This window comes from Silurus aristotelis (genome assembly GCF_946808225.1).
Source record: "Silurus aristotelis genome assembly, chromosome: 6".
NCBI classification, from domain to species: Eukaryota; Metazoa; Chordata; class Actinopteri; order Siluriformes; family Siluridae; genus Silurus; species Silurus aristotelis.
The window spans coordinates 21,933,088-21,945,938 of record NC_139579.1 but is presented as its reverse complement, the minus strand read 5'-3'; the positions used below and the strand labels follow the sequence as shown (position 1 = coordinate 21,945,938).

The 12,851-nt window shown below is 35.8% G+C and overlaps 1 protein-coding gene across 1 annotated transcript; it reads left to right on the top strand.

Moving 5' to 3' along the window:
* Positions 1-3,670: 3,670 nt before the first annotated feature.
* Positions 3,671-11,706, top strand: afg1la (AFG1 like ATPase a). Its single transcript, XM_083545480.1, has 13 exons — positions 3,671-3,811; positions 6,295-6,512; positions 6,801-6,852; positions 6,947-7,048; positions 7,179-7,309; positions 7,452-7,551; positions 7,737-7,795; positions 8,053-8,135; positions 8,258-8,328; positions 10,308-10,408; positions 10,487-10,627; positions 10,722-10,829; positions 10,978-11,706. The coding sequence occupies exons 1-13, from the start codon at positions 3,703-3,705 to the stop codon at positions 11,104-11,106; spliced, it is 1,404 nt and encodes a 467-aa protein (XP_083401606.1). The 5' UTR covers positions 3,671-3,702; the 3' UTR covers positions 11,107-11,706.
* Positions 11,707-12,851: the final 1,145 nt, after the last annotated feature.

Sequence of the window (12,851 nt, the reverse complement as noted above, 5' to 3'; positions counted from 1 at the left end):
CCTTGATAAAGCACGACTTAAGCTCTTGGCCTGTATCAGCATGATTTGCATTATGTTGCTGCCACATGATTGGCTAATTAGATAACGACTGTACTGTACATAACTACTGGAGGTCGTGGTAGCTCAGTGGTTAGTGGTGCTGGGTAACTGATCAGAAGGTCGGGGATTCAAGCTCCGGTATTGCTAAGCTGCCACTCTTGGGCCCTTGAGCAAGGTCCTTAACCCTCTGTCCCCCAGGGGCGCTGTATCATGGCTGACCCCAGTTTCCAAGCATGCTGGCTTATGCAAAGAAAGAATTTTACTGTGCTGTAATGTATATGTGACAATTAAAGGCTATTCTATTCTATTCTATTCTATTCTATTCTATTCTATTCTATTCTATTCTATTCTACATACATGGACATCTTTACAGGTGTATACATAATAGGAACACCTGTATCCCCATTATTTTAATTATTATTTAATCAGTCATGCAGCAACAAAGTGCATTAAAATAAAGCATATATACATATCAAGAACACTAACATTTAATCAAAGTTTACAACAAACACCAAAATCATTTTAAAAAATTGCCTTGTTTGAGTATTTCAGAAACTGTTGATTTTCTTGTATTTTCTTACACATCGATCTCTACAGTGGTGGACAAAAGCAAAAAAGATAAAGTGAATAGCAGTTAACTGAGTGGGAACAACTTGTTGTGATAGGTGAGGTCAAGGAAGAATGACCAGCATGGTTCTAGCTGCCAGGAAGGCTGCGGCAACTCAAAACAACTATTATCTTTTACTAAGGTGAGCAGAAGTGGACTTCAGAATGCGCAACATATTGAGCAGATGAAGAATGGAAAAACATTACTTTCCACTATTTAACTGTTCAGTTTTGCAAAGATTGTATCCACTGTAGTCACAAGGTTTGTAGAGAAACAGGAAATGCTTTTGAACTGTATGAAGTGAAACTTGGTGATGAAAAAAATAGTTTCCAAGTTAATTTTGCTAATAAAATGACAAATCTGAAAGGTTGTGTCCTGTGCTGCAAATACTTTGTTCATCATGGTCACTTTTACTAGATCTACAATAACTGTTAATGTAGTAGTGTATTTGAAAAAAAATAATAAACTTTTAGTAATTATGTTACTTAAATACGCTGCTTTTTATTTGTTAACATGATGTGCAATTACAATTTTTGCTACTTTCTAAACGATAAAACTATATTTTTTATATCTGTAACTGTAATAGAACAATGCGCACCATTCTTCCAAAATATCATTTGTTATTTGTTGCTTTAATAATGTTGATGTCCATAATCTCACTTAGGATCTCAGTTGGTTTAAGGTCTGCTGATATGCAAGTTTTATAACCAGATGACTATGATCAGTCAGAATAACGGTCTGTCAATGTACAGTGAGCGTTCTGTTGTGCAAAAAGTGATGTTTTTCTAAGATGAAAAGTGGCTCCAAGTAATGCCAGCAAAGAAAATATTGATTAGATTTGGATTAATTCTTATTATACCGCCTGAGATAAAGCTAAAGGCAGTATACACAATTAATATAATGAAATTATGTTATAAAATGTAATAAAACACTCATTGGTGTTACACTCACTGGTGTAAATCCTGAATAAGCTTTTTTTTTTTATAATTTTTTTTAAATAAATGATGCTTTTTAAACTTCTAACCAATATTTGTCCATGTATTTGTAACATTATTTCCGAGAAGTAAGCATTAAACTGAGAAAGCACTAGACCAGTGACCTGCTCACTGAAAGCACTGGGAAATGTGTTGCTGAATATCTCATGGCATGAGAAATACCCACAGGAGGCTATGGATTGATAGGATGAATTAATACAGCAGAATCACACATTATCCATAATGAAAATGGCTAAACCACATTACCCACTTGTGACTGGTGACTTGATGGTTACAGAGACAGAACCACACTGTATTCAGAAGAAAGAACACTACTGAGTGCACACAAATACTTATTATTTTCATAGCTGGAATTGGCAGTGGATTAGCAAAATTATAGGATGTAAAATGTTAAGCCATTATGCGTGATCACAAAAAAGGAATATTAATACAATGATTAAACTGAGTGTTTACTAAACATTTTGTTCACAGAATCATTTTTAAATCGAAACGTTTTAATCAGCAACTTGATTATTTCTTTATTACCTGTCTTACCCAGTTAAACCCCATATTTTATCAATTTATTAATTTTCCAATACTGATATCAAATGTTCATTTATACACATTTTAATATAAGATAGCAGAGGATAGTTTAGAATTTGCATCATTATTGTTGTTTATGTATATTGCACTGGCATATACTGTATATATGCTGACATATACCGTCCATATATCCGCATATATAGATACATAAGCTATAAAAGTAGATAGTGTATGTGTATATATGTATAGTATATGTGACTGTGAATAGACACATCATTTAGATTTATTAGTTTTAGGCTGTTGGTGTTTAAACAGTCTGGAAAGAAGTTTGATAGGTGAAAAGGTAATATATGTACAATGTATTAATACAGTATGTTGAACTATAAAAGGGGACAACATTCAAACAAACAATGATTTTTTCACAAATAAAAGAAGTTTCAAGTTTTTATTTTCTTTTTTACAAACCTATATGTGTAGGCAATAGTCAAAGGTGTATACTTTCAAACTGGATATGTAGGACATTTAACACAGGAATAGAAGAACACGGGATTATTGCTTCATTCATTGTACATTTTCAAAAAGGCAAAATAATTAATTGATATTGCATCACATTTCTTTTTTTATAAAGCCACAGTCATCCTTGTTGTTCATTTAGTTTCGTAAGCCTTACCTCCCAGATAATGTTTTATTATTGAGTTGTCTGAGACCATATTTAGTTATAGGCTCTTCCTCTGTGTGCATTTCCTCCTGCTTTTCTCTATAGTGTCTGTAGAATACTTGAATTACCCTGCTGCAGCATAGCACACAGACTGCAGACATCTCATTAGATTAATGTATTCAGCTGTTGGGTGGGGGGCAGCTCCTTTGCCATGGCTACACAAAGAGAGAGAGAGAGAGAGAGAGAGAGAGAGAGAGAGAGAGAGAGAGAGAGAGAGAGAGATGAATTACCATCTCACTCAGAGATTTCAGCATGATTCTGCATTAAACAGCCACCGCCCCAGACTCCTGTAAACATCAATTTATCTGGAAAATTTGTCCATGAAGAGGCTCAATGAAGAATGATATCTGGAATATCACAAGAGCAAATAAGGCCTACAGTTGTTTAATAGAGATACAGAAAGGTGCAGTGGCTAAACAGCATCCTCTTATCCTACATAGAGTAAATGAACTGAGTGCACAGTTTATCCCAGATAGAGATGTCTTAAAAGACATCCTGGAAACAAATGTGTCTTCTCTGTAATCTACAAGCAACCATGCAATATCGTGCAATAACAGCATGTGTGCTGGAGTGGGGGAAGAGGGATGCTTGACAGTGCCTTTAGGCTTCACTGTTGTCATGGCAACAGACCCACTGATTGTCGAGGCATCTTGAATTGTTGTAGTACTGAAATAAGGTCTACGATTGCGTATCAGTATTTACCATGCATGTCTCAGGAGTACTTTATATTTGAGAGAGGGAGCGAGAGAAAGAGACCACGCCCAGGATAGCGTCACATGTTTGTCCAGATTGAATAAAGTTTTCTTGTCTTGAATGCCAAAATGGCAGCCGGCAAAGCGTCCTTGGTGGCTGTTAGTGTTCGGTGTATTTTAAAGAAAAAGCTCATCCCACAGACTTTAGCAGGTCCATACTTTAAAAATGCAACCAAAGGTACGGTAATTTGGTCGTTAAACATTTCATGACAGTTATACGAAAGAGTTTTGTAACCTAGTTAGCTTACTAGCCAGCTGTGTATGACAGGGTTAGTGTATTTAACATCATCTGCATGTCTTTCTGTGTTTTCGTAGCTACACTCTGGAATCCTGTCGCTCTTGACTTATCGTGTCTAGCTTTACACTGACAATTCTGTAATTCAGTAAATGGTTAGTTAATTAAGTGTATGGGAATCAGGGGAGACCATTGACCCAACTCACTCTATATAACAGTATATGCTGTCTATATGGCACACAACAATGACCTCTAAACCCAATACAGTCTAGTGTAGTATAGGATCAATAAAGATTTGGTTTAAAAGGTGTGCTGCAAGATTACGTCAGGAGCAGGCTTCAGACAAACCTGCCCTTCATCATAAATTACTACTATAAAATTTTTTTTCAGCTTATCAATTTCTTTTCCAAATATTAAAAACAAAAGTTTTAATTTTCCTGTGAACATTTCCATTGACTAGGTAGATTTAATTCACTTTAATAAATTAGTAATAATTCTCTCTCTCTCTCTCTCTCTCTCTCTCTCTCTCTCTCTCTCTCTCATATATATATATACAGTGAGGAAAATAAGTATTTGAACACCCTGCTATTTTGCAAGTTCTCCCACTTAGAAATCATGGATGGGTCTGAAATTGTCATCGTAGGTGCATGTCCACTGTGAGAGACATAATCTAAAAAAAAAAAATCCAGAAATCACAATGTATGATTTTTTAACTATTTATTTGTATGATACAGCTGCAAATAAGTATTTGAACACCTGAGAAAGTCAATGTTAATATTTGGTACAATAGCCTTTGTTTGCAATTACAGAGGTCAAACGTTTCCTGTAGTTTTTCACCAGGTTTGCACACACTGCAGGAGGGATGTTGGCCCACTCCTCCACACAGATCTTCTCTAGATCAGTCAGGTTTCTGGCCTGTCCCTGAGAAACACGGAGTTTGAGCTCCCTCCAAAGATTCTCTATTGGGTTTAGGTCTGGAGACTGGCTAGGCCACGGCAGAACCTTGATATGCTTCTTACAGAGCCACTCCTTGGTTATCCTGGCTGTGTGCTTCGGGTCATTGTCATGTTGGAAGACCCAGCCTCGATCCATCTTCAATGCTCTAACTGAGGGAAGGAGGTTGTTCCCCAAAATCTCGCAATACATGGCCCCAGTCATCCTCTCCTTAATACAGTGCAGTCGCCCTGTCCCATGTGCAGAAAAACACCACCAAAGCATGATGCTACCACCCCCATGCTTCACAGTAGGGATGGTGTTCTTGGGATGGTACTCATCATTCTTCTTCCTCCAAACACGTTTAGTGGAATTATGACCCAAAAGTTCTATTTTGGTCTCATCTGACCACATGACTTTCTCCCATGACTCCTCTGGATCATCCAAATGGTCATTGGCAAACTTAAGACGTGCCTGGATATGTGCTGGTTTAAGCAGGGGAACCTTCCGTGCCATGCATGATTTCAAACCATGACGTCTTAGTGTATTACCAACAGTAACCTTGGAAACGGTGGTCCCAGCTCTTTTCAGGTCATTGACCAGCTCCTCCTGTGTAGTTCTGGGCTGATTTCTCACCTTCCTTAGGATCATTGAGACCTCACGAGGTGAGATCTTTCATGAAACCCCAGTCCGAGGGAGATTGACAGTCATGTTTAGCTTCTTCCAATTTCTAATGATTGGACCTTTTTTCACCAAGCTGCTTGGCAATTTCCCGTAGCCCTTTCCAGCCTTGTGGAGGTGTACAATTTTGTCTCTAGTGTCTTTGGACAGCTCTTTGGTCTTGGCCATGTTAGTCGTTGGATTCTTTAATTGATTGTATGGGGTGGACAGGTGTCTTTATGCAGGTAACGACCTCAAACAGGTGCATCTAATTTAGGATAATAAATGTAGTGGAGGTGGACATTTTAAACGCAGACTAACAGGTCTTTGAGGGTCAGAATTCTAGCTGATAGACAGGTGTTCAAATACTTATTTGCAGCTGTATCAAACAAATAAATAGTTTAAAAATCATATATTGTGATTTCTGGATTTTTTTTTAGATTATGTCTCTTACAGTGGACATGCACCTACGATGACAATTTCAGACCCCTCCATGATTTCTAAGTGGGAGAACTTGCAAAATAGCAGAGTGTTCAAATACTTATTTTCCTCACTGTATATCTCTCATTATAATTGGGCAGGTTTAAAACCGACTAATAAGATAAATATAATTAACACCAGAGGAATTCTAATATTGCAAATAATTTTAGGATGTATTTGTTTTAAGTTGATCTAAAGCATTTATCTTTTTATTTTTATTTTTTCTCACTAGTTACTTATTTAAAATAAAAGCCTAATTTAATTGGTTTGTTCCTAACACTAAATCCAATTTGTTTTTCAGTATAGATTTCAGACCCTCTGCTATGTGTAATCTATCTTTTGCTCAACCCTAGGATTTTCATCAAGTGTACTGTCTCACTCCATTGAAGACCCCATTGCAACAAACACTCCAAGCAGCAGTTTCAGCAGCCCCCTCGAACACTACAACAATCTCATTCAGCGTGGAGTACTACAAGATGACCAACAGCAAAGGGCTGTTCTGCAGGAGCTAGATATGATGCAGAAAAAGCTCATAGGATACAGCAATAAACCTGAATCTTTTATATTAAGAGTAAGCAAATATATTATTGTAAGCCTGTTGTGGCAGCTATGAATTGTGCAGCAATTAAATGGTTGAATCCTGGCAAGTAAAAGTGTAACATACACTAGTTATTGATTTAAACAGTTTTTAGGGCTGACATGTGTAATTGCTCTGAGCCTAGATTTCTTCAGCTTTGCTTGAACTGTTAAAAACGTCTAGTTAAAGGAACCCCATTATAAATAATCATGAATTTTGTTCAGCTTATGAACCCCAAAATGTTTTTGACTCATCACATTGTAATGTGTTTAATTTGTTTAGCTATTCTCCAGGCAAAAGCCACCAAAAGGCTGCTACATCTATGGGGATGTAGGTAAGTTTGAACTGTAGTCTTTTTACTCTACTGTACTAAAATTGAGAAACCATATTCTTTATTTGAATCGAACCAGTGATTGCTTTTATTGCAGGTACTGGCAAAACCATGGTCATGGACATGTTTTACGAGCATGTAGACATGACAAAGAAAAAAAGAGTTCACTTCCATGGCTTTATGTTAGATGTGCACAAAAGTAAGCGTTCCTCACTTTAAAAACCTGAGTCTTTTCTTTCAGCAATAATTAAAATAGGATCTAGTTTTGCTGTTGCATTAAGCTTTTTGGTGAATTGTACTATTTCATCATTTTAGTTTTTATTTCATAGGAATCCATCGTCTTAAACAGAGCATGCCCAAGAGAAAGCCAGGGAAAATGGCAAAAGCCTATGATCCTATTGCACCAGTTGCAGAGGAAATAAGTGCAGAGGCTTCCTTGCTCTGCTTTGATGAGTTTCAGGTATACAAAATGTCTGATTTATTGATCTCACCGAGCTCTCATGCTAATACGTAATGGCAGCTGTACTCTTTGTGCAACTAATGTTAGAGCTTTCGTGTTCTGTAATATCTAGCAAGCTTGATTGAATTTCTATATCACATAGGTCACAGACATTGCAGATGCCATGATTCTCAAGCAGCTCTTTGAAAACCTCTTTCTCCATGGTGTTGTAGTTGTAGCCACATCCAACAGACCTCCAGATGGTAAGAAGCAAAGCAAGGAACAAAGACTAAAATATATATTCCTATACAAAGACATCAGAATTTGGCCTCACTTGCAGGTGTGTTCTTTAACTTTGTGAAATAATTTCGCAATTGCCACTGCTCACACACATCAAGAAAGCTTACAAGATTTTAACTTGTACTGAGTGCAAAGTCCTGTTTTACAGATTTGTACAAAAATGGATTACAGAGGGTGAACTTTGTGCCATTCATTGCTGTACTTAAAGTAAGTGTGCATCAGTGTTGTTTGTTATTATTAATTCTAATAATACATTCGTATTCCTTCATGGTTGCTAAATCTTAATTGAAATATATGTACTTTAACAAACTAAATATTTAGCTTTCTATGATAAGAAGGAGACAAAGCTTGCGCGTTTTTGGGTTGATTAAGTGAATGTCTGAATAGAATTGGCTGTAGGTGTTTTTTAACATTTTTTAGTAAATGTAACCATGGGTAATGCTATGTTTCATATATCCCAATAGGAGTATTGTAAGATACTTCGTCTTGACTCTGGAATTGATTACCGCAAAAGAAATCAACCTGCAGCTGGAAAGCTCTTTTACCTGTAAGACACCAATTTATTTCATTTAATTTCAATGAATCTAATTCAGCAATTTAGGAATAATTCTTCAGTAACCCAAACTAATATACTTTCACCTTCTGTGATTATTTATTTCTTTTAATTAGCTGCAGTGAAGACAATGTAGATGCAACCCTGGACAAGCTCTTTGATGAAATGGCATTCAAGCAGAATGACAGTAAGTTTCTGAATCCCCTCCATGCAATATCATAAATTTAATATATTTTGTAAATCAGTAAAAGAACGGCCTTCAGGATATTTACTTAACTTTGACATTTCTCCAATTCACAATATAAAGGTTCCCCGAACAATCTGATTTTGAGACATTATATATACACACAGTACAGACCAAAGTTTGGACACACCTTCTCATTTAAAGAGTTTTCTTTATTTTTATGACTATGAAAATTGTAGATTCACACTGAAGGCATCAAAACTATGAATTAACACATGTGGAATTATATATGGAATTATATACATAACAAAAAAGTGTGAAACAACTGAAAAATGTCATATTGTAGGTTCTTCAATGTAGCCACCTTTTGTTTTGATTACTGCTTTGCACACTCTTGGCAATCTCTTGATGAGCTTCAAGAGGTAGTCACCTGAAATGGTCTTCCAACAGTCTTGAAGGAGTTCCCCGAGAGATGCTTGGCACTTGTTGGCCCTTTTGCCTACACTCTGCAGTCCAGCTCACCCCTAAACCATCTCGATTGGGTTCAGGTCCGGTGACTGTGGAGGCCAGGTCATCTGGCGCAGCACCCCATCACTCTCCTTCTTGCTCAAATAGCCCTTGATGCCTTCAGTGTGACTCTACAATTTTCATAGTCATGAAAATAAAGAAAACTCTTTGAATGAGAAGGTGTGTCCAAACTTTTGGTCTGTACTGTAAATATATATATATATAAATAATATAATTTGCTCTATCTCTGAACAGCTTATAAGATTAGATTTTGTTTGGGCCGAATTATATTAATAAATGGCATAGCCTTAAAAAGTAAAACGTGTATAACTTCATAAAGCTGTAGGATGCCATCTAATACATTTTTAGAGTAACTGTTATTATAGGCATTTGAGTAAGCTTGAATAAAGGAACTAATTGTGTATATGAAATTTGAGTTGGAAAAGAAAAAGCTTCAGTCTAGTCTAAAACCCAGCACACATGAAGTCAAATTATAGCAGTTCCTTGAGTTTAACTTTACTGTGACAACCCCCCCCCCCCCCCCCCCCCCTTTCAGGTGGCACCATTTAAAGCAAGAATAAAATTTTACAAGCAGTTGGAGTTGTAATGGCTTCTTACTACAGATAATTGCACCAAATGACATTAACTTGTCATTAAATAGCAAGGTAGTTAACAATGTAGATATAACTTTCTAGCAAGAGTGAAACCTTTTGGGTTTAAAAATATTTTATTTTAATAACTTAACTCTATGATAACTCTGTGTAATTTTGGTACAGGGATGACCTTAGAAAAGATACTGTCATATCTGCAGCTCCTTACCTACTGATAACAAACCATTTATAGCGTCCATAGAGCAAACAAGGGACAATGTGTTTTCATGATCAAACGGGTGGTTAGTACTTGTTGCAGTTATCATTTCTGGCCACTAGGTGTGATAATAAAGAGTGAGTCGAGTGAGGTTTATTTCATTGTTCATTGCAAGTACATGCATAAGGCTTAGAGTAGCATTAGAAGGGGCTAACAGTACATTTTTGCAGTTGTTAATGTTGCGTTTTATAATAATAATAAAAAAAACTTACCCTTGTAACTTTGTAGCTCAGTGGTTAAGTCTAAGGGTTACTAATCAGAGGGTTTGGGGTTTAAGCCACTGCACTGCCAAGGCACTTTACAATTTCTGCTCCATGGGTGCTGGATCAAGGCTGAACCTATCCTATGTCACCAGTCTACTAATAAGTTGAGATAGAAATAATTGCTGTGCTGTACATGTAACAATTGAAAGTTGCTTTATTGTCCCCCTTATCAGCTTTTATTTGTCAAATAGCAGTAAGGGTAAGCCCAGTTCTAGGCAAAAGTGAAGTGTTTTTCAGACCGCTTTATTCAGTAATCAGTGTTCGTGGTTGATTTCTTGTTTGAATACAATATGACACATGTACTGTGTATGCATGTTCTATATATACAACCTTTTTCTTCTCCAGTAACCCGTCCCAGATCTCTGAAAGTACACGGCAGGACAGTGACTCTGAACAAAGCCTGTGGGACCATTGCAGACTGCACATTTGAGGAGCTGTGTGATAGGGTGACTTTGCTGTCCTTGTTAATCCTGCTAACTGGGCATAAAAGCAAAATACTAAACCCTTTTTAAATATTTTCTTAGCCTTTGGGGGCCAGTGACTACTTGGAAATGTCAACGATATTTGACACAGTGTTCATTCGCAATATTCCTTTACTCACCTTGAATAAGAAGACCCAGGCTAGGCGCTTTATCACTCTCATTGATGCATTCTATGATCACAAGGTAAAAAACCAAATCATCTGTCCTTTCATTTATTTTTTTTTCTCTCTAAATTATATTCTCAAACATTAAAAGCATTTAATAAATCTTTGTACAGGTGCGAGTGGTGTTACAAGCAGAGGTACCTTTAGAGGATCTGTTTGTGAATGAGGGACACCATGATGATGAGAGGAATATTTTAATAGATGACTTGGGTTTAAAAAGGGTAAGACTTTTTTGCAGCTTATAAACATCTTAAAACAAATAACTGAAGTTATGGCTGTATGCGCAGATATGAAGTTTGAAAAATGTGAGCAAAAGCTAAACGAATTTTCTACCCTCAATGTTTGGTTTTGGCTTTTTGTACACCACAGGATGCTGCTGGTTCACTGTCAATCTTCACCGGTGAGGAAGAGGTGTTTGCTTTCCAGCGTACAGTCTCGCGCCTTACAGAGATGCAGACAGAGGAGTATTGGACAGAAGGGGATCGAAGTTCTTCATAGCACTTGTCACTACCAACTCCAGATGCAATGGTTTTATGTCACCTTTAAGCAGTTCAGAGTTCTGTTTTGCGAAAGCTTTGGATCATCGCTGATATTTAATTTATATTTTATTCTAAATTGTACAATACTTTACTCTGTCGCACTTTATTCTATATTTCTGCAGGATGGTGAGACATGTGCATTTAGTATGCCAAAGAAATGCATTCAGTTATGTGAATGCAGGTTTAATTTTATTTATTAAATGTACAAAGGTTCGCATCATTCAAGATAAAAGCAACGTCATACAGTATACTGTACATCCCATATATACATTCACCAAACTGAAAATGTCTCATGTGATTGTACTTTGTTACTGTCAATTATATTTTAAAGGACTGTACCAGAGTCTGATTGCAAATAAGTTAATTATCAAATTAATATTATATGGAAATACCCATTTTTGATGTTATAAAGATCATAAATCAAAATTTTGTCTTGGCTACACCATTAACTATTTTAATTTATTTTGTTAACAATATATAAAATATCAACTGTAATTCATGCTAATTTGTATAAATAGCACAAACAATACAATGTTATTATCCTATGTAATAAGAAAAAGATAAAGAGGTTACTGCACAATCCTTAATTTTGAGTCACTGACCATACTGAAAATAATCTTGACATCCTGGCTACTAATTTTAAGTGAAAAATAGTTTTTCGGTAAAACAGCATGACATGCTTTTGCGGACAAACGTGGAATCAAATATAACATTTTACTAGCTAACTTTTAGTTCAACAGGCATTATTTTTTAATTGTGACTGTGTTTTAAAGAACATTGATCAGATGGTTTGTGTCCTGATGAGAAGTAACTTCTGCCAAACAAGAGTTTGAAATGTTTGGTATTGTGTAAATAAATTATGATTGCATTTTAATTTGTACAGTATATGAAGAAAAATAAGTGTGTTTGGAAGTATGCAGCCAGTTCAACGTTTTTTTTTTTTGCTTGACCATGGCAGATGTATGTCTATTTATTTATCTAAACTAAAAACGTTTCAAATAAATTACACAGCAGGTTAATATTGTCATGAAATTGCCTTAACCAAGCGCAGCTTGTTTTTTATTTTGATTTAATGAATTGGATAAGAAAATTAGATCTCTGCAGTTGCAGATGGTATGCATAAGTGTGTTCTATGGTAATGGGTTTATTTATAACACCAGGTTAGAAAAAGAAACTGTATTTTGCGTATGCAAATAATGAGAAAGAAGAGAAAGACCCTTGGAATTTTAATAAATGTTTCAGTTTTACCAAATAAACAGTGGGAATTATTCAGCCAAAAATTGAAAAAACTTCTTAATACTAACTCTCCCATTTTTAAAACTCTATATCAGTGTTTTACCACTGTAACATTAGCACAGAAATCTTAGGGTGCATAGTTCTTCAGAAGGCCAAATCTTAATCAGTTTATCTCAAGTTCATAACCTGAGAATATCACAGACTTTCATTAAAAAAATTAAGAAATACTTTAAGGTATACTAAAAAGCCCTTACAGTAAAATCTGATGTCATTATTTGTGTACAGTAGATACTAGATAAATAAAATAAATATGCAAATAATTATGCTGCCAACCCCCAAATCAGTCAATTGTTAATATTTCTTTCAACGTATAATTTATCTCAGGCACAGCTTTTTCCTCTCATTTAGAATGTGTTACCAGTCTGTAAAGTATGTCAGCAGATGAAGAGATATAATCACACCTGCATT